Consider the following 22,653-nt stretch of genomic DNA (forward strand, 5'->3'; position numbering starts at 1 on the left):
TCAAATATTACCACTCCAGGGACCACAGTTACTACTGCCTCACAAATTTCATTCCCTTTGACGCACAAGAGAGTCCCTGCACTGGGAGAACCCATTCCCATCATTCCTAATTTCTCCCACGCTGTTTCTTTGTTTATATTTGATGCTGCCTTTAAGGCCTTGAACAATGACAAGCAGGTAGTCCAATACTCTTGGTATGTACTCTCCCGTTTGGAAACAGCCTCAGGAGGGAAATATAAGTGCTAATGCTGGCTTTTCATCTGCAGGCACCATGAACTTCAGAACACTGGGGCTATTTTGTGACCTGGTATTGGAAACTCACTACTGACTACTTTGTGGTATTTCTTCCCTTTAACTGTAGTGTTAGATATAGAAATATGATGTGCACACACACATAGGGAAGGTGGGACCGTGTTTATTCTAGGATGTGAAAAGCTGTAGTTTCAAGCCTTGACTTCGGATAGTCCTGGCTTTGTGGGAAATGTCTTTCAGTATTACAGTCTTTCAGTGAGATAGGAAAACACACACAACTCTACCTTTATATATTCATAAATATATGGCTATGCATTTAAACCTCAATAGTGCCACAGTTGTCAGAAAAAATAACTGCACAAATGACCTTGAAAACCATAAAATAAAAGGTGATAAATACAAAATCATGCGAGGTCAGCAGCACTCCTGGCTGCAGTGGAGACAAAGAGCACTACTGGTTGCTCCTATATTTTGCTGAGTAACCTGCGTTTCTCCCTGGAGGTGGAGCACAGCCTGAGCTCAAGTGTGATGAAATCCCTGTAAATTCTTCCTCCCGTTCTGGGAGAGTGCTGGGGCTGGGGCTGAGCCTTTAGGTGGAGCTCACTTACCACTGCTTTTCCCGTTGGACACTGCAGGCCTGGGTCAGCCCAGCAGAGATAGGAAGGCAGGATTTTGCAGGATGAGTGAGGTATCAGAGACTCTTCTTATAAGTCCACACAACCAGAGAAACTCCCTTCAGGTCTACCTCCATCTAAAAGGATCCCATAGACCTTCAGCTCCAGAATGAGGCACAGCATGGCCCAGCAGGACGGGACAGTGGATGCATCTGGCACATTTTACTGGATGGCTGCAGAAGGCTGCACTGGGCTGTGGGACAGGGAAGCTGTGTGACTGGGGCAGGAGAGCCATGTACAAGTGGAATGCAGTGGAAAGCACAAAGGAGTAGGTTTCTGTGCGAGATTTGTGCTCAGCATGGGAAATCAGCTTCAAAGTGTGTGTTTCCCAGTTCTTCCCATCCCTTCTCTGAGATCTGGCAGGCTGGAGAGCAGGCAGAAATGAGTGGAAGAAAGCTCTATGCTTGCAGCAAACCACAAATCAGTGAACTGTAATTAAGTCACATGTGAGGGCTTGCAATTTTGTCTAACAAAGCCAGGCTTGTAAAAGCCCTGTTTATTTCACACCATAAAAATGATACCAGGCATCACAAGCAGAGCCTGTGTCAGCTTAGGAGGATGAAGAATGAGAGTATCCTTTATAGCACCAGGGTACAGCTCTAGACAGCAGAAGGGGACAGGAATGATCTGTAAACCTGCAAAACATGAAAAGGTTAAATCATCGCATTACACTTTTCTTATACATAAAACTCCCAGCAATATGATGTCACAGAAGAGCTGACACGACCCCAAATCTTGCCCACCATAGTTTAACACTCACGAGTTTCCTGGGATGAACTGATGTTTGGGACAGCAAACTTCTACAACAGCAACTTTACACTGAGGGCAACTGTGGAACAGTGAGGGTCTTGCACAGATATCAAAGAGGGACCAGGAGATGCTATTCTTTGTTCTTACTTTTTAGGGCCTGATTATTTCAGTTGGATTCTCACACATTCCTCGTCTTTTTCTCTACTTGTGCAGGAAAAAAACCCACCTTGATGGTTGTGAATATCTGTGAAACAGTAAATTGTTCAGTGAACTGTTTCCCAGCTGAAACTACATCCATGCTAGAAAACCTTCCCCATTTTGTGATTTCTCACAGCAGTATCCAAACCTTTCTCTCGTATATGGGGTAAGATGCCTTGAAGGGAAATCAAGTTATAAGGGAAACAAACTTCAACAGTGTTGCTGGTGCACGTTTCTTATGCTGTTACTACTTTATCTTCTTCCCCAGTCCCCTGATTTTTTTACAGGATAATGCCCAATCACTATAAACGTAAGCATTACTAATTAGTAAATATTAAAGATGATATCATAGGTCAGTTAGGAAGATTTACTACCCCTTTCACATGACAGATCACTTACCCACTACAGTAAGTAGTTACTGACATCAGCAATAACAATTCCACTGTTGCAGCATTACTCCTACTTATACTGTAAATATTATCCTTCTCTCTGTTTTTGTTCTTCACTCTAAAAATATGTAACAAAACATGAGTGGAACATACTGAATACAGCGTATTATCCTGTGTGTCATGTAGAATTTAGCAGGCAGGATTGGCTCATGGGTCAAGGCACCCAGAATCAGGCCTATGTATAAATTCCCACTAGAGTTTGTGGAGATCCAGGTGAAATGACTGAGTTTAGAGTCAACTCATGTGACTAGACATTTAATATATACTACTGGGTGAGCTGAGTAATCTTCTAGAAAGAACTGACTGTCCTGACCAGATGCTTGTGGATTATAACAGGAGGTTAGGCAGCTACTGCATAGGTAGACATATCCCCTGCAGTGTTAATCTGCAAGCTGAATTAACCTATTTCTTTTTAAAAAAAAAAAAACAAAAACAAAACCAAAACAACCCAACAACAACAACAACAAACGATTCCATTACTCTAATTTATTACTTTTAAAACCATTCTTATAAAATCATTCTCATAGAAGAGAGGCACAAATGCAGATTAATATGCTGTATAGATGAAAAAGGACAATTTTAATTCAAAGAACCCAGATTCATGTATAACTGCACAGCAGCTGTGGAGATCAATACAAATCACAGAGATGCTCTTAACATGGTGATATCCTCACAAATAAAATGAGGAAACACGGTCTAGATGGATCTTCTGAGAGGTGAGTAACCAACTCCTTTCAGAGAGTAGCTAGTAGTAAACATTGTCAAAATGGGAGATTACATCCCTTCAGGCCCTTCATATTTCCACTGGTGACTGAGATGAGGGAGTACAGAGGATGCTCACTGTGTTTGCGTGTGGCATTAAGCAGTAGGGACTGCAAATACAAATTAGTATTCAAAGCAATCCAGACAAATTGAAGGTACTGCCTAAAGCAAACAGAAGGGAGACCTGAAAGATGAAGCAGACAGGAAAGAATAATCAGCTGTACAAATATAAGCCTTCTCCAGGAGGAGATATGGGGATTATGGTGGGTCACAGCAGAGCATAAGTCAACAACATAATGTTGTTATGAGAAAGCTAAATGCGATACCAGGCAGCATCATGAGGTACCTGAAGCAATCTTTCCACTTTATTCAGTGTTTGTGAAGCTTCAACTAGAATAGTGGGATGAGTTTTGAGCTCAAGAAAGATGTTCACTAACTGGAGAAAGTATAGAGGAGAGAAATCTAAATAATCAGAGGGCATGAAAACATAGCCTGTAAGAAAGAATTGAAGGAAGTGGGTTGTATAATTCAGAGAAGAGAATGATGAGGAAAAATATGCTGGAAATATTAACATATGCAAAAAGAAGCTGCAGGGATTAAATTCCTATTATCCATAATGAAAAACACGTTCCTACACAGAAGATGTGGAAATAGTTGCAGAAGGTGGCTGATAGGAGATATTCTTAGATGCCTTCAAGAACAGTTTAGATAAATGTTTAGGTATAGACAATCCTACCTCCAGATGGTGTAGTGAATTAGATGATCTCAAGTTTCTTTCTGTGTGTGAGAGTGCATCATGACCATTTTGTCTCAATGTCTTTCTCTTGGGTAAGCTCATGATGCATGACCCCTGAGGAGAGGGTTACAAAAACTATGCCACTAAACTAAACAGAGGAGGTCAAGCCATGAGTCCTCAGTGCAGGGGCTGCTGCAGAAAAATAGTGAGTTTCTGATCAGGAAGCAGAAAATGAGAGTAATTTGTGAGCTCACACCAAAACTGAGCTAAAAAGAGAGCAGAGCTGCAACATTTCAAAGAGTAAATATACTGTGAATTTGCTTCACATAACAGGGCAGCCTGCAAAGGCCTGGGAACATTTGGCATGTTTAAGTGTAGGCTAAGGCAGCCTGTTTGTTCTGACTGTTCTTTGGCGAGAGGAAATTTAGCTTTAGCTTGCAGCTGTGAGCATGAGCTCTCAGTGCCTGCTGCAGATGCCAGTAGAGCTGAGGAAGATTCAACCCAGAGTCTTGAACATGCCTCTATGCATCCATTTTTACCCTTTTCCCCCCACCTTTTTTTTTTCTAAGAGTGACCTGATTCTAAACAGATATACCACTGATCTGAAGGACAGTGTCAAGACCGTAAGAGGCTTTATAGCTGTGAACCGATACAGAAAAGGGGACAAAAGGCAGGAAAAAAAGTGTTTTGAAACCTCAGATAACAGTCCAAGAGCAAATAGCAATGTTTCAGTATCAGCACTGCCTGGAACAGTGTGAATGCAGCTGCCATCCTGGCTCCAGGAGGCCTCTCTGGCTCTCCATCAACGCGGAGCCCACGTGAAACCCGCAAGTTTATCTCTGACCTTTCGATCAACCTGAGTAAACACAGGCACTGCTGGCCAGCCCAGCTCTGCAACACAGTTTGCAGTAACACTGAACCTAAATGATGATTTTATGCAGAGTGATCTCTCAGGGATGCAAAAATGGTGCTGGCTTTTCCCAGGAGGCAGCTCAAGAACAGAACAGAGGGATTAAAGATTAAAGACTCTCAGGTATTTAATTCAGTGGCTACTACCTACCTTCTGCAAGATCTCTCACCACTCACCGTGGGACCAAATCTACAGAGCCCAGCCCCCAGCAGCTGTGCAATGGATGGCTGATCCATGCTGTGCAACACCTTTTTCAGAGGGAAAACTATGCCTGTTTCTAAAGGGAATAATATTTTATAATGCAGTAAAAGCCAGCATTCATGGGAATATGTCTACTGAGTGTCAATTTAAAAGATACAGGTGCATCAAATAATCTAATTTCTGAATACATTCCTTCATTAAGCAAACCTCGTGGTTATATAATGTACAGTCCCAGAGTCTCCTACAAAAATGTCAGGATTTTTTTGCAGAAATACAAAATACCACATATATTTGCTAATTAATCATAGTGTGCTTACTTTGCTTATCTCCACTATTTTCATTGGTCAGTCAATCCCAGTTGAAATGCTGACTTTCCTAATGAACTCGGGGTATTTGAAATCACTAACCAATATTCAAAAGGCCAGCTCTTTCTGCCTATACATATTCTCCCAGTATGAAACTATGAAAATATACTTGGTTTATTAAAATCTTACATCAGTGCTAAGGCATTTATGACTGTGAATTCATAAGACCTGAATGACAGAATTGCTTCAAGTGCTTCACTTGACTGACATAACTTAAAAGTCACATTTAGTTGCCAGAAGAACTACCAGGTGAGATATTGCTTGTACCTTTGTCCAGGTATCTTTGGACAGGTACCAGTTCCAGAAACCTGTGTGACTTAGACAGTGTCTAACTGCTTGCACATGTTAATGTGCTTTTCCTTTAAAATCATGCAAGAAAAGCACCCCAGTTTTTTCAAACACAGTTGTTTTAGAATAGCAGTAGAAACTGTAACACAGGCTTTCAGAAAACTGTTCCTGATACCACTATGAATCCCTCCACAGCCCACAATACTGAAAATGTCCAAAGAATGAAATTTATGTCATGACTGATCTCCAAACCAATGAAGAGACACAGCAGATGAGCCACCCCAAGGTGAACTAGCCACATGCACAATATAAACAAGTAAGGAGTAAGTAGAGTAAAGAGTGCTACTCTTCCTGGAAAGACACAACAGCATTTCATGGACCATTATGCTTATATTGCAGATACATGCAGGGAACGGAAATAAAGGCTGAGGAAGCTCAGGCTCACTCAGCAACAGCAGAGAATGCCAGCAATGGGGAAGCAGAAGAAAATAATGCAAAACAAGAAAGACCAAAAGGATGTTAGGGAAGCAGGCAAGACTTCAGAATGAGTACAGACTCAAATCAGTGCATGGTCTCATCCTAGGGAGTTTCAATACAGCAGACAATACTCTCAGGCACATGGTGGGATTCTTGGGGCTGTCCTGTGCAGGGCAAGAAGCTGGACTTTGACGATCCTTGTGGGTCCCTTCCAGTTCATGATATTCTATAATTCTATGTTTTAAAATAAAAGTATGTCTGAACAAGGAAAGTGGATGTAAATAGCCTTACAGAATACTCTACCACCAAGTGCCTGCACACAGTGAGTTAAAAACATCTGACCCATACAACCATTCCCCAGACAGGCATGAGAGAAAGCAATGGCCATTGCACACAGAAAGGGATCAGTCAAATGCACACAATGGGTCAGGACCAAGGTCTTAATCCCAACAGAGATAATGCAGAAGGCTCACCTTGATTTTTTTGCTGCCATCTGCTATGAAATGAAAATTGCCAGAAGATGAAGGATCACTGCAGTCCTTCTCCCAGGGATGCAAACAGTAGGGTCAAGTATTTGAACATGACAAGCTTCTGTTTTCACACTGCAACCTAGGTGGTTGATATTCTAGATTCTAGATGATATTCTGATTTAAGGATCCCGTTCGTGAAGTCAGAGCCAGGACCAGGTGAGGTCTTTAGGTAAGATAGTCAAATTTGCCCTCAGCCCTGACAATTCCATTTAATGCAGTCACCAACAACAAGAAACTAGATCTCCTTGAGCTGAGGAATGAGGCAGAAACAATGGTGTTGTCTGGCTGCTTGGTCATCTCTGTAAAGTAACAGAACTTTAAAATCTCTGTAGTAGATTTTAACCTCTAAAATCTACTATTTGTAAAATACAAGCTACAGTAACATTAATTACATGCTGGCTACTTTATGAAACCAAAATACTGATAATGAGAAATGTAAGAGAAATGTATTCAATTTCATAATTAAATAACATTTTATCTGAAAAATATTGTTCAGTGTCTGTATGTGACAGTAGTTAAAATTCTGACATATCTAAACTCAAAATATTTTTATTTCATTGAAAATAGGAGATTGGCTTCCATGGGAGATCTGTAAAGCATAAAGTGAATACAGCAGCCTCATTTTGCAGAAAACAAAGAAACTTACGTCTGATTCTAGCTGCCCTGTAGAGAAGGGCTAATATAACCAAAACACATTTGCAAGTTAGGCTCACTAAAATAATCAAGTGCTTCAAAAGGAGCCACCTATAAAGTGGAAGACAATAAGCAAAGATAGACCTAAATACTTAAAGAGGCAAAAATTGGCATGAATACGAAAAGCCCTTCTTACTGTCAGATCCAGATTCTATGGATTTTAAACTACTGTACATCAAGCCAGTGGGTACATATGCATCTTTTTAATGGTCTAAAGGAGGTTTGTTTTTTATGGAAATGAGTTAAAGGAAACATAAAAGAAAAGGTTGATGAGGAGCTGGACTTGGGAATTTATAGGGTAATAAAAGATTCTGAAGAAAGTTTAGGCCTGAAAAGAATAAAAACTGTATATAACATAGAAAGGAAAAATAATTTAAAAAAAATGAATAAAAAAAAATTAGTATGGAAAATCTAACCTAAGCCTCAGAGAATAGGATCAAGTCCTGACCTCAGAAGATTTAGCACAGAAAGATTTGGATTAAACTCAGCACTTGGGAATGCTGGGATTTTGAATGTTTAGAAAACAGAATGCAAAGGGCAATTACAAGATAAAACCTTGATTCTGGTCCAGCATACAGCTGAGTCTGTTTGTGTCTGTGGGTGCTTAAAATCTGTGCTATGACGTCAAAACAAGCAAGGCCTTCCCACATAAAGGGGATCTCTGTGCCCATTCAGGAAGCTGCATCAGCTTTGTTTCAGGGCACTGAGGGGCTCTGACAAAAGGCACAGAGGATGAGCAGGATGACACAGGCTGTTGCAGAGTTAGTCCCAGCCTTCATGAAAGAGCAACGAGCCAAGTCATCTTGAACTCACAACCTCCTGTTCCTTCTCAGCAATGAAGGCAAGATCCTGTAGTCTGTACAAAATAAATAGACTGATAAGTTTCCAGGGAAGGTTTATGTTTATTTTTCTCTTTTCTTCTCATTTAGAAGTATTAGTTAGCACTTCTGTCACCTTTGCTGAAGAACTGTGTGAGGAGCTATTTGCTCCCTAAGCACATACCTGGAGTGGGATTTAGTTCACTACTTCTAAGCATCTGAAAGTTTACCCAGTCTAAGTCAATTAGTTAAGTGTCCTTGAAGAGGTCCAGGCATCTCAGGAGAAAACTTGTCCTACTGCTCTGATTAACTATCCTAGTACAGTATAAATCAGTCTCTAGACCTACTTATCTCTTCAGTGACCCAGAGAAGGGAGCTCGTAGACTGGTCAACATGAGATGAAATTAATCCCACCTGTATAAACAATAACCTCTTCACCTTTCCCTCTTTAAATTTAGATATTTCCCTAGCAAGCATATTTCTCAGTCTATTATTTTCAGGGCTCTTCACTGAAGCCCCTTTGATTTACACAGGGCCACCTTGGACTATGGAAGTGTGTGTGGAAATGTAAACAACATCCCCCCAGCAGTCACAGCAGCATTGCCATGTACACACACAGTAATACCTAATACATGCATAATAACCTCCATATCAATACATAACCTGTGTCCTGCTGTTCACTATTTCAATTCTTTCCTAGGTTTGCACTGTAAGACCTTCTGGAGTATCTTCCTGTATGCTTTTTTCCTGCAGAACGAGTTTTGCTGCTGATGCTGGTTTATTTTCACCACAGTTAATTAGGGAAAGAGACATTAGAGGAAATGGGATGGGGGAAAGACACAGAGAGTGAGGAACCAGAGAAACGCAAACCTAGGAACTGCTTTTGACTCCAGTACAGGTGAAATAAGTCAGCAGTGAATTAATAATGAAGGCTGGCAGTGGCCAGACTGCAAGGGAGCTATTTTTCAAGTGACAGATGGAAAGAGTGTGCTGTGACTTCGATAGATGCAAAGCAGCAGGACCATCATGATCAAGAAAAAATAAAAGGTCACCAGCCATTATTCACAAGAAAACATTTGGCATAAGTGAGACACATAACTTGTCTCTTCAGGAACTCTTCAGATAAGGTTATTGGTGAAGGACATGGCAGACTTTTTTGTCAAAAGGACAAAAGTGTTTTATTTCCTCATTCTGAGGTAAGCCAATGTGTGTTACACAGGACACTATCTGTTTAGAGGCAGGAGAAGGAATTTCACTGCTGTCATTTGCTTTACATCTTTAGCCTTTGCTCATCTGATTCAAGAAAAAAAGCAAACACAAACAGACTCTAAACAAGGGTCAGAAAATAGGCATTACATAGCAAAACCCATTGATTTTCAGTTCAGAACATGTTTTCTGGTCACTGCTTACAAAACACTGATTATTTTGGAGTAATACCCTTTGATTTAGTCTGTCCTTAACTTAAGTCTCTCTCTTCCTGAAGCAGGAATATAGCAATTTGGACTCTCTCTGCCATTCCATCAGGATCTGGTAGCCTCTTTTGTGGCATTTGGGCCATAGGTGAACAGGAAGGTTTGGGAGCACCTCATTCAGACTAGTTCTCCTACACGGGCACCAGTGTTCCACCTTGTCATGCTGCACACATGGAGTTTAATTTAGCTGCTGCTGCAATTTATTTTTTTCTTTTCCATGTTTGTTACCTCGTAAGATACTTTAATTTTTCTAACTCCTTTACATCTGCATAAAACATTGTTTTCCGTTCTGTCATTATCCTTCCCTGTATGATCTGTGGACCAGTCCACCAGGACTTCTGCATGGCAGGAGCTGGCATTGCCTGTGAATGAAGGCAAGTGGCAGCACCAGGCACCTCTGCAGATATGCATGTAACAATGTGTTAGGTACTTATGTGTGTTACATTGTATTTACAACATATCTATATGTGTTATATTAACAATATGTTAATGTACAATAGTGAATACCACCGCAAACCTGAAGGTGGATTTCATTTGGACAAAAATTTTGCAAAAAAGAGAAGCAATAAGAAATCGAATCAGCCTGAGCTGCAGCTAATTGTCAGGAAGAGATTAGCATCGTGCAAGGATGACCTTGACAATGGGAAATTAATTTATGCTAGTTTAAGCGGGTTTCCCTGTTTTTTCTTTGTTGGTTATCTTAGTAAGTATGCATAGATTTGCATGATTACCATGATTGTTATTAAACCTTGCATCAGAATAGTGGTTACATCAGTCACAGATCTATAAAATTGGGTTCATTAGGACAAATAGAAGGAAAGGAAGCTAGAGACTGTGAAGTGGGACTAGCTGGAATGGCTTGAGACATCACATCAATTTTCTTCCACTCCTTCTTAGGGTTTCATTACACAGTCTCGATCAATATGTTCTCTGCGAGCTCTACTGAGGGGATCTGTGACTGACTCTTCCTTGTGTCAGAGCCTACATGGCCTCCTTCCACTAAATGGGAGGCTGCCTCTATACCCATTTGACCAGTCTAAATGGACAGATAAGAAGAAGCAGCCAAAATTTGGTGTTATAATGCTATGGTCTAGAAACTTGTGCACATATATCTAGTGGATGTGGCATCAGTTAGAACCTAATTTCAGCTGCTGCTCCAGCCTGCGGGTGGGACAGGCCCAGGCTGCCACCTTCCCTTGGGGGTCCCACAAGATCATGGCCCCCAGCCCCAGGCAGCTGATGGCCTGTCTGTACCATGTCACTCAGACCCTTGTGTTCTTGTGCTGTGGCTCTGTGTGCTCAGAATGTGAATGTTTACATTCACTCATCACTTCTACTAATAGGCTTAACCTTGTAGGTTTTACATTTAATGATCAGTCCTACTCTGAATGCAATGTGATTGATAAAATATTCAATTTGTGCCTATTAGCTCTAGATTAATGTCAGACCATGTATGTTGGACTAGAAATCTTGGCTATTAACATTCAGTCTCTCCAGTTAACATTCACTGATAATCAAGATATATTTTGGTCATGGGTGATGCCAAGGTAGGGTGAAGGGACAGACTAGACAATCTCCTGAGACGCCTTGCAGCAGTTTTCCTTTAGTGGAAAGCCTGGCATGCTGCTTATGCTCATTTAATTGTACAGCATTTCAAAAGCAACAGAAGCAACAGAAGCACCACAGACATGGTATTTGTTCTCAGACAACTGCAAGAGAAATGTAGGGAACAGAACAAAGGTCTTTATGTAACCTTTGTCGACCTCACCAAGGCTTTTGATACTGTGAGCAGAAAAGGTCTATGGCAGATTTTGGAACGTTTAGGTTGTCCCCCCAAGTTCCTTAAAATGATCATCTCACTTCATGAGGATCAGCACGGCCAAGTCAGGTATGGCAACACCCTTTCTGAGCCCTTTTTAATTAAGAATGGTGTGAAACAAGGCTGCGTTCTCGCTCCTACCTTATTCACAATCTTTTTTAGCATGATGCTCCAAAGGGCCACAGCAGACCTCGACGATCAGGACGGTATCTACATTCGATATCGTACTGATGGAAGCCTGTTCAATCTAAGGCGTCTGAAGGCCCACACCAAGACCCTAAACCATCTTGTCCGGGAGCTGCTTTATGCTGATGATGCCGCCCTTGTTGCCCACACAGAAGCAGCTCTGCAACGTTTAACATCCTGCTTTGCAGATGCTGCTGAGCTCTTTGGGCTGGAAGTCAGCCTAAAGAAGACAGAAGTTCTCCATCAACCTGCACCTCAGGAAGTCTTCCATCATCCCCATATCACCATTGGCGAATCAGAGCTCAAATCAGTCCAGCAGTTTAATTACCTAGGTAGCCTCATCTCCTCGGATGGCAAGATTGACAGGGAGATAGACAACAGGTTAGCAAAGGCATACAGTGCTTTCGGAAAACTCCACAAAAGAGTATGGCGTAATAAACACTTGAAGAAAAGCACCAAGATCAGTGTTTACAAAGCCATAGTGCTGTCTACTCTCTTGTATGGTTCCGAATCATGGGTCATCTACCGCCACCACCTGCGTCTCCTAGAACGCTTCCATCAGCGCTGCCTCCGTACAATCTTAAACATCCACTGGTCAGATTATGTGACCAATACATCTGTTCTTGAGCAAGCAGCAGTCACAAGTGTAGAGGCCATGCTGATGAGAACACAGCTGCGGTGGGCAGGGCACGTCTCAAGGATGAAGGACCACCGCCTCCCTAAGATCTTGCTCTATGGTGAACTTGCCACTGGCTGCCGCAAGAGAGGAGCCCCGAAGAAAAGATTCAAGGACTCCCTGAAACAACATCTCAGCCTTGGCCATATTGATCACCATAATTGGTCCACTCTGGCCTCAAATCGGGAGGCTTGGAGACACAGCATCTATAACGCAGCGGAAGCCTTTGAGAACACACGCAGGATCTCTCTCGAGGAGAAAAGGCAACGCAGGAAGAACCGTGTCTTGCTGAATACTTCATCTAAGGAGTCTTTCTGTTGTGCCTTTTGCAACCGGATATGTCTGTCACGTATTGGCCTCATAAGTCACCAACGTGCCTGTAACAAATGTGGATAAAGCCTTCCCAAATCTTCGTTCGCGAAGCCCAGCCATGATGATGATTTCAAAAGCACTGACATGTCCTTTCACAGTTTCTGCACTGATTGCATTAAAGAAATTTGGAACTATGTAAAACGTATGTTTAAAACTGTACTTAGCCCCGCATGTCTTCTGTAACATCAGTATTCAGCAAACACAGAGGTACTAAACAGAATAACAGCACGACCTGGTCACAGACTAGGCAGGTAGCAAGCCATATTCACCCCACCTGCAAGGGATTCTCCACCACAAACCAGTAAAGAAGTTCGAGCACCAGATTTATGAGGTGCCTGAAAGCACCAAGTCTCAGGGTACACTCATGGCTGATGGAAGATACAATCTTGGTTTTTACACAACCAATCTCTTTGTTATCTTTCTCTCTCTTCACAGTTTCTCTGTATGTGACAGCAATGCTCTAGGGTTGTGTCTAGACTTTCCTGGGCTCCTGAACCTGAACCTCTGACCATGAAACTTGTCATGTCCTGCTCTGACCCCAGTTAGGAAGGTCTGGGACCCTCTGTGGTGTGCCACGGTGCCCACCTTGCCTGTGCATCCTGGATGCATCCCTGTGAAGTGGGGGACAGCGGTAGTGGTGGAAAAGGGCGGGAGGAGCATGAACATCCAAAGCTTGCTGACGTGGACCTGGCACAGTGGGAGTTTGCATCCAGACCCAGGAATCTGGAAAAATTCCTAGCTTCAATCATATTGCTGTCGCTGAAGCACCCTAGTGATGCAGACACTAATATAGTTTGTAGGTAACAGAGGAATCCCTTCTGATGCTTTGACTAAAGGTGATGTCAACACATATCACCTGCCAGCAGGAAATTTCAGCAGTGGGAACTGGCTTGTCCTGAAGAGACTTTCCTGTTGAATATGATGAGGAGTGACTGTAACACATAACAACCAATGAAAAGTTGGATTATTAAATGCATTGCTATTCTCAGCAGAAGCTGAGAGGATGTGTAATTTAAAATGCTTCACTGTGCTCTTAACAGCCACTGACCAGATAGTCATGAATGAGGTGCCTAAATTCTACCACTTAGTCTTCGTAAATGTGGAGATCTTTGACTTTAACCCCTACTCCATAAACATTCCACTAATTCTTCAAAATCTAGTCCAGGGCTGCCAGCACATTTTCTATCAGATAATAGAGCCATTTATGCAATTTCATTGCCACAGTGTCGAAGTGCCTAAGAAAATTTATAAAAACAATGTATTTTGTCTCAGACAAGTCCTGTTCTGAGGTAAGAAAATGTAGAGGCTCTCAGTTGCTGTGTTTTTGCAGAAAGTTTGTTTTGCTTTTAACATCATGCATTTAAAGGTTAAAGCATCAAAATCCAGGCAGAAGACACTTTATCTATTTAATTAGTTAAAACAACATGGGATAAGAGAAGTAATGGGACCATAAAAAACCCAGAAACTGAATCCTAATATGATTAGATGTGAGGGTTCCAGACAAAAAAAACCAAAAACAAAACAAAAAAACCCCCCAAACAAGCCAAACAAAAAACTCCCATCTTTATGCCATCAGAAGGCTTTATTAGGATTATGTACACCACTCAGCTTGTACCTTGGAAGATAGATATTTTTGGATTGAGATCAGCGCATAAAACAGCTATTAGGATCAGCAAATGCATATCTCATTATGTTAGGATAGTAAAGTGCTTGACAAACCTCACACCATTGCAAAAGGAAAGGTAGAGGGGGGGAATATGATATATGTTTAAATGCATCATGATGTAAACATATTGGAAGAAAAGCTACTGAGAGGAAAAAAAATGAACCTTTTAACCAGATTTATTGCAGGAGAGAGGAGGGAGAAACTACCAACCTGGCTTTGGGAGAGGTTTGGCCTGCACTAGGCAGAGCTACATTTATTCATTAGAAGGATTATATAATGTGTCCATGATGGTAGAAAACCAGACTCAATGACATAGATGTTGTATCTCAAGAACAGCCCTTTGAGGGCTTTGTGCCCTCCAGCACTTCCATGGACCTTCATGCGACCCCAGGGCATGCACCACACCCCCTCAATTGCAGGCAATACATCCTTCTGTTTCAAACATACACATAACAAAAAAATAAATTATTAGAGCCACAAGAGGAAGATAGGGACCAGAAGAATCACAGGAATAAGTGTTACGTATTGTGGACATTGAGAATCTGTGGCACTTGGTATTAAGTACATAGATGTAACCACATCTATCCTTGCCAATAGCCCATAAAATTACTCACTTCTGATTTTAGAATAGCCTTCTCCACCTCTCAGTGTTTCATGTGGGGTTTGAAATATCTCTATCACTATTATTTCTGACAGCCATTTGATAATTGTGTGTCTCTCAGGATGAAGAGGTCTTGGAGTTTGATTTAGCCATCCTTGAAGCAGACAGATTCTTTTAATCAGAGCAAGTTACTTATTTCTGAGCAGAAACTAAAAGATGGTGGCTTACATTAATTTGGCCTCATCAGTCTCCCAGTAATGTTTTTTCAGGCTGTTTGGTGAGACCTCTTTCAATCCATTAACCACTTCCCTCTAAGATGATGAATTCCCCCTGTAAATGATCAGTTGGGCACTGTTGTTTCAGTAAGGGCACTTAGTAAGTATCACTCAGATAAGTAAGAATCACTCAGAAAACCCAAAAGTATTGTGGAAGCATATGGAAAATAATTGTTTTTATGGAAGACATTTTCTGTGATGAGGGTGGTGGGGCAGTGGAACAGGTTGTCCAGGGAATGTGTGTGTGCTCCATCCCTGGAAGTGTTCAAGCAACTTGGTCTAGTAAAAAATGTCCATGCTCATTGAACTAAGGTTGGACTAGATGACCTTTAAAGGTCCCTTCCAACCTGAACCATTCTGTAATTCTATGAAAAATACAAGGGACCAGAGAATGCTTGTTAGACAGTGTACTTGTTAGATGAAGGATATTTCACTGTGGGATGTCATGAATATGTTACAGCCTTAGCCCTGGACATTAAACGTGGTGACCACAGAGAAAAGTGTGATCCACTGTGCATGAGATCCAGGACAGAAGTCTCCTAGTAAGCTCACCATGTCCAATACACGCCCTCAGACAGTGCCACACAGTGGCTGGGCAGGCCACAGGGAATGGCATACAGCAAGAACTGTTCCCAACACTGAAAGAGAGGGTGAGTCCACAAATGATTGTTAGCATTGCAGACAGTTGATTTAAACCTATTTTTATTCTGTTTCTTGAACCTTTTAATTTTCTTCCCTCCCATTTTTCCTAAAAAGGCAGGACTGTACCCAGTGTAGTTAATATTTGTGATTTCCATCACAGATGCCCCTGTCTCTCTCTGAACGTCATAAACTCTCACTTGAGGTATTATGGAAGAGAGACAGAGAACCCTGTCCAGACTCCCATGGCCTATTTTTTCCAGTGAATGGCTCCAGGAAATGGAGAATGACAGAGACTAAACAAATGTCTTTGGCTTAGAGGAATCTTGGAGCTGGTTACCTTCTGCCTTGAGCCTGCCAAGTGTGGAAGGTCAAGTATGCCTGACATGACTGCTGGATATGATCTTGTACAGATACACTGGATGAAACATATTTGCATAATTCAACCATCCTCAAAGCCAATTCTCCTGGAGCCACCCTCATGGTAAAATAGAAACCTGCTGAGTGTGTAAGGAACCAGCCTAAAGGCTCCCAGTGAATTTGATGGCTGTTGCTTGAATGAGACAGTCTTTTTCCCTGCAGGTGAATCTCCTGGGTGTCTCAGCAGATGACTCTGTGTTTGGAGGCCAGCATGGAGGAGCACTGCTACACACCACTGTCACACAGCACAAACTGCAGTTGGCAGCAGGTGCTGCTCATTTTGAAGGGCTCTCACAAGGAAAGCACTAACTGGTCTTTCAGAGTCCATGCCTTCACAGAATCACAGAATATGCTGAGTTGGAAGGGACCCACAAGGATCATCAAGTCCAACCCTTAGCCCTGCACAGGACCATCCCCAAGAGTCACACCATGTGACTGAGAGCATTGTCCAGGTGCTTCTTGAACTTTGTCAGGCTTTGTGCTGTGACCACTTCTCTGAGGAGCCTGTTCCAGCACCAAAGCACCCTCTGGGTGAAGAACCTTTTTCTAATATTCCAACGTAAACCTCCCCTGACACAACTTCAGGGGTCCTGTCACTGGCCACCATAGAGAAGAGATCACTGCCTTCCCTTTACAAAGAAGTTGTAGACTGTACTGAGGTCTCCCCTCAGTCTCCTCTTCTCCAGGCTGAACAGACCAAGTGACCTCAGCTGCTCCTCATGTGGCTTCCCCTCAAGGCTCTTCACCATCTTCACTGCCCTCCTTTGGACTCTCTAATGGCTTCATAGCTTTCTCACACTGCAGTGACCTAAACTGCCACAATACTCAAGGTGAGGCTGCCCCAGTGCAGAGCAGAGCGGGACCATCCCCTCCCTTGCCCGGCTGGAGATGCTTTGCCTGATGCCCCCCGGGCACAGCTGGCCCTCCTGGCTGCCAGGGCACTGCTGACTCATATTCAACCTGCCATCGCCCAGGACCCCCAGCCAGGGTGGCTGCAGAGGATGCAGAAGTAGATCCCAACACTCCTAAGGCCTCTGGAGAGCGGGGGGCAGAGAGCCCACGGCCGCTGCTCCTTGGGCGCTGCGCTCCTCACCCAGGGGCACGTTCCCTCCGCACACCCTCCCGGGGCAGGAGAGAAAACAGCAACACGCACCGTGATCAGTGGCCCCGCACCAGGAACCCTGTTCATCCCTCCATCCAGGGACGGCTCCCAGCGCCCGGCCCCGCTCCGGGAGGAGGTGCCAGTGGCGGGGCGGGGACGGGCGGGTCCGCCCGGGGAGCGGCACAGCCCGGCCGGAGGCGCCGCGGGAGGCACCGAGCGGCCGGGGCAGAGCCATGGCCCAGAGATACGATGTGATTGTGGTCGGAGGCGGCATCTCAGGTGGGTCCGGCGGGGTCTGGGGTCCGTGGTCGTCGGCAGTGCCGGCGGGGCGGTGCCGGAGCATCGCGGCGGAGGAGATGCTGTGGGCTGAGCAGGGCTCCTCCGGGGAGCCCGAGGTGCGAACGCATCCTCCCGCCGGCTCGGTAAAGCTGGCTGAGGTCGGTCCCCATAATTCGGGCGGAATCCCATATGATGCAGGCAGTATTTTATTATTATTAAATTATTAGTATTAATTTTTATTGTATTATTATTTTAGTTATTTTTATGTTATTTTTATTTTATTATTTACTTTATTATTATTTTTATTTTATAATTTATTATAATTATTTTTGGTTTATAATTCTCTTTATTATTATTATAATCTATTTTTATTTAATTTTTATTTTTATTTTTATTTTAATTTTAAATATTTCTACTATTTTTATTCAATAATTCGTTATCACTTATTTTTATTTTATTATTTTTATTCTTTTTATTTTTAGCATTTTTTAATTTTACTTTTCACTATTTTTATTCAATTTTATTTTACTAATTTACATTTTGTTTTTTTCTGGTTCATCCAATGTCCAGTTTCTAGTTCCCCTTTCAGTGCAGGTATGGGTCTGAGAGCATGAGCAGCCAGGTAGAAATGGATGGAGGAAGTATTGTGGGCCCTGGAGCCTTCTTACATTTGAGTGGCAATCTACTGTTTTTAACCTAATCTGGGTTGGAAGACCTCTGTGTCTGCCCACAGTGAATCTCTTTCCTGTGTGTTTTGTTTCAAAATACATGTGCCAAATAAATAATGTATGTGCAGTAGATAATTGTTTTCTTCTGTGGCTTTGACATATCAAACAATTGCTTTTTTGCTCCTTAGCATTGGTAGGTATGCAGTGTGAGAGCTCCTGTCCTCTGTGGCAATCTCCTCAGTGCAAACATCCACAGATCTAAGTAGTATCTCTGGCCAAACCACAAGCAAATTACTTGAGATGTGTTACAAAATGTGATTCTGTTAATCCATTTTTTTTTCACATGGCTTTTAATTTCCACTGTTTATTTATATATCATTCTAGATGTCTGTTTAACCATTATATTAAGGTATGCAGCATGTAATTTGAATGATATACCAAACGCAGTGACAAAATCATTCTCTGATTCTCTGATATGATTCTCTGATAACAAAGTGCTGAATAGTGATTGAATGTTATAAGTACGTTTATACAATTAGCAAAAATTAACCATTGCTTTTCTATAAAGCACAGTTGATTCTGGACACAGCATTATGGCTAATTTTTAACTTACACCGTGTTTCATAGTGAAACTCAATTACAGAAATTAGCCAGTGGTAATTATCTGTTCATGTCTTGTAAACAAAAACATTTCCAATGACAGGGTTTTGTACAGCAGTAGTGCTACATTCCCTCTGTTGAATGAGTTGGAGTGGAAGAGTTAGTGTAACAGCTTTTAATATACCCTTAGTTTTTTTATGGTTGCCATGGGAATATTTTCATGGCAAGTCTGCACAGCCCACATATGTTTTTCTGTAGGAGCAGTCAGAACAGAGAAGCACATGCTATGCCATGTTAAACTGTGCTTCACTCTTTGCTACCTGTAGACAGCAGCAAGTGGCAGTGGAGATGTAGGGAACCCGTTTTCTATTGACTTCTTTTTACACCAAATCTTCACCAAAGTGCTCTGGTTTCAGGCTGTAGTAACTTTTCTCCTGTCTTCACACAAAGGCTGGGAAAATTTACAGGCACAAAAATTACTTTTGACTAAGTACCCCTCTTCAGTCACTTCCCTTTAGCTGCTGTGTACCACTCCTGCTTCACCTCTGATTCACACTTCTCTGTAAATCATTGGCCTTGCAGCCAGGTGATGAAACTGTGGTTTTATATCACCTTATGCTGCTTGAAAACTCCTGTTAATGTGCACAACCACTGTAGAAATCTCTTCTCCCATCCACTGGAGAGTGAAGTGTGTGATTTTTGAAATGAGGGACTCCTTGGTGACCAGGTTTGTTATTATTCAACATTTGATGTGTTCCTTCAGAAAGTCAAGGATTTTGAGCTGCCTGAGGTGCAGCCGACTGAGATTCCGTGGTTACTGCCTTTAGGTGAGGAAGGCATCAGTTGGTGCACAGCTGTAGAACAGCAGAAAGCTCTTGTAACATTCAGATGTGCTTGAGTTGGTGGCTACAGCTGTCAGCAAAGCAGGTAATTGCAGAACAAACAAAGAGGTGCTGTGCCAGCAAGAGGATGTAAACAAATGTGTCACAGAGCTGCCACCTGGCTGTCTGTATTCTGTTTGTTCCTTTGGGGTAGTGCAAGCTGTCCTTTTGCAAACTCAGACCCTCCTTGGCAACAGTTCTGTCTATCATTTTATCCAGATGTAATCAGTAGGGTCTAAAATTTAAAGAGTGAAAGAACCACATAATGGAATAGCAGTGCAGAGGCCTTCACAACCCTGCCAGTCACTGTTCTCCTCTGAAGGCACTGATCTTTTATCTGAGGATGCCACTTCCTTTGCTGAATCATTTTTAGTGTCCTTTATTGGAGGTTTGATAAAAGGCAACAATAAAACTGAAGAACTGACTAATTTTAATTTTACGTAATGAAAATCTACTCAAAATTACTCTTAATTTTATCAAGTCCAAAAAAATGGTCTGTGGTTTTTCTGAAGATGTCAGACAATCTCAATAGGGTTTATGATGATGAAGACCTTTGAGGAACAGGGGGATTTACTAAGGAGTAGATCCTGTTTTTTGGGTAAAACTTCATCAGAAGTCTATGAAATATTTCATTTAAAAAGAAATATTTTAAAGGAAAATTTCCCAGTGTAAAAAAGCATATATGAAAATGCTTATCCACACACCATGTGTACTTCTACTAAAGAATATTTAGATCTGAAGCATAACAGGCCCTCATAGAGCTGAAACTTGCATCATAACAGGTTCTTTTCTTTGCTTAGTTGTCCCTTTTTCTTTGAAGGGCTCCTCAAGCATGAGCATCAAAACAAATATTAGAAAACTATGAAGTTATGTCAACAAACTTGTTTATCTTCTTAATTGAGACACTGATGACAGAAATTTTCTTCAAATAAAATCTTTGAATCTATTCAGAGGTTTTGTTTGAAGATTTTCTCCATATGTTTTCAAAAGTGCCTTCCTGTCCCTGCTTTTGCCATGGGAACCTCTTTCCTTCTGTCGTTTTCAAGTAAGTTAGCATATTTTATCCTCATGTTATGCCAGTCCTACTTCAGAAAATGCTTCTCTTAAATCTGTGGTGCACAGATCTTACAATCAAAATGAGGTTAATTGATTCTCTTTTTTTCCCCTGAAAGGTGAAGCCTACTCTTAAATAGAGTGAGTGTTATTTGAAGTATACTTAATGTTTTGCTGTTCATAAGTAATCTTGTCATGTTCCTGTAAGTTTATAACCAAAACATACAGTAAGATAAAGTATTTCTCTTGTTATGTTAGGTTCTAAAAATATTTATATACCCATTGTTGCATTAGTGAGATACCACTGTGCTCTCTACTCTTCCAAAGCCTCGATTTTTATTTGTGTGATGATCTAATATTCTGTATAATTACAGTAGTTCTCACTGCATCCGTGAACCAGTTTCAAGTTGCTTTAAAAATAAAAACCAAACCAAAACACCCCAAACCAGGCTAAGTGTTTTGGGGGCTGTTATCTGAAAGTGTTCTATCTGTTTTAAAATAAATGAAGGGGGCAGAATTTTTTAAAATAATTTTTTTTAAAACTATTTAAAAAATTTTAAAACAAAACTAGGACACCCTGTAAGAAAACTATAGACAAGATGTATAATCTTCAGTAGATACTTGTTTCTTTTTGCTCTCTGGTAGTAATTTACAGTGTCTCAATACTCTTCATTTGAAAAGATACTTTGCCAAATGAGGCACTATGTTTTTGGAGAGCATTTCTAGTGTGGGTCTTATGTTAGATGGAGAAGAAAAAACCCTGGACCAAAACAGGTAATAGGCATGGATGGAACAGCTGTGCATGATGAATCAGAATGGATACATCTGTGGGAGGATTCTGACCCTCTCCATGGGATATCAACCTCTCTGGGATGCACTGTGGCAAAGGGAATTCAGGACATTTCCCTGTCAGTTTACCTGATGAAGCTCTTGGTTCACATTTTCAGTCCCCTCTCTCTGTATCTGCCATCAGGGAGTTATTCCTTTTGCATTCAGCTACTCTCATGGCTACTGTGAAGGAGTATGAGACAGTTTGGTGGAGCCTGCATTTGACTTCTAGATATTTCACAGGAAAAACTTGGCAGTGCACAGTAAACAGAACACAGAGCAGCTGCATAATGTTGTGAAATAGTTTGGTAGCCTAGGCAGCAGGGACAGCACTTGTAATTCACTGTCTGATACCTCCTAATTGATCTGAAAGTTGATTTGATAAGAAGCTTTCCAGTCTACCTGCAGGAGCCATCTCATCTTGCAAGGCTCAAAGTGATGCGTCATTAAGGAAAGCTTTTCCATTAGCTTATTTAACCATTATGAAAGAGTGTTATTAGGGAAAATTCATTCAGCCTGTTCAACAAAATGGAAAAACCACCATGGAAGGGCCAAAAAGGGTAAGTTAGGATGGTAAAATTTTGGGCAAAGAATTGCTGGGTAGCTAATATTCAAAGTAACTGGTAGAGAATCAAAGCATATGTGTAGCAGCAGATGTTAGGGTTACAAACTGAAAGGTCCACAGGATTTTCTTATCTGTACTGCTGAATTGTATATTTTTTTTAACAAACAAGATTAGGTACAGGAGAGGCTGAAAGCTCTTTGTAAGGAAGTTCAGTGCATTGTTTTCTTGGACAACCACTTGCAGGGGTGTTTTTAGTTGGTGAGGTTTGTCAGTCTAACCTAATCACACTGCAGGTGATGGTAGGTGTTCATCTGCATTAGTGTCTCAGTTCAGATCAAGTGTGTACCTGGACCACATCTTCTGGTTGACTCTATTTACTGTTCTACCACGTGCATCAAGAGAGAAGGCTTGGAGCATTTCCCTTTTGCATGAGACCAAAGAGGAAGAT

At 41.7% G+C, this 22,653-nt stretch overlaps 1 protein-coding gene across 1 annotated transcript in view; it reads left to right on the forward strand.

The window, feature by feature from the left end:
* Nucleotides 1-17,481: 17,481 nt before the first annotated feature.
* Nucleotides 17,482-22,653, forward strand: part of LOC116782274 (amine oxidase [flavin-containing] B-like) — a 51,371-nt gene continuing 46,199 nt past the window's right edge. Inside the window, exon 1 of the mRNA XM_032678686.1 lies at nucleotides 17,482-17,610. Within this exon, the coding sequence (XP_032534577.1) occupies nucleotides 17,565-17,610 (46 nt within the window). The 5' untranslated portion in view covers nucleotides 17,482-17,564. The remainder of the gene's footprint in view (nucleotides 17,611-22,653) is intronic.

Source organism: Chiroxiphia lanceolata, chromosome 2, assembly GCF_009829145.1.
Source record: "Chiroxiphia lanceolata isolate bChiLan1 chromosome 2, bChiLan1.pri, whole genome shotgun sequence".
NCBI classification, from domain to species: Eukaryota; Metazoa; Chordata; class Aves; order Passeriformes; family Pipridae; genus Chiroxiphia; species Chiroxiphia lanceolata.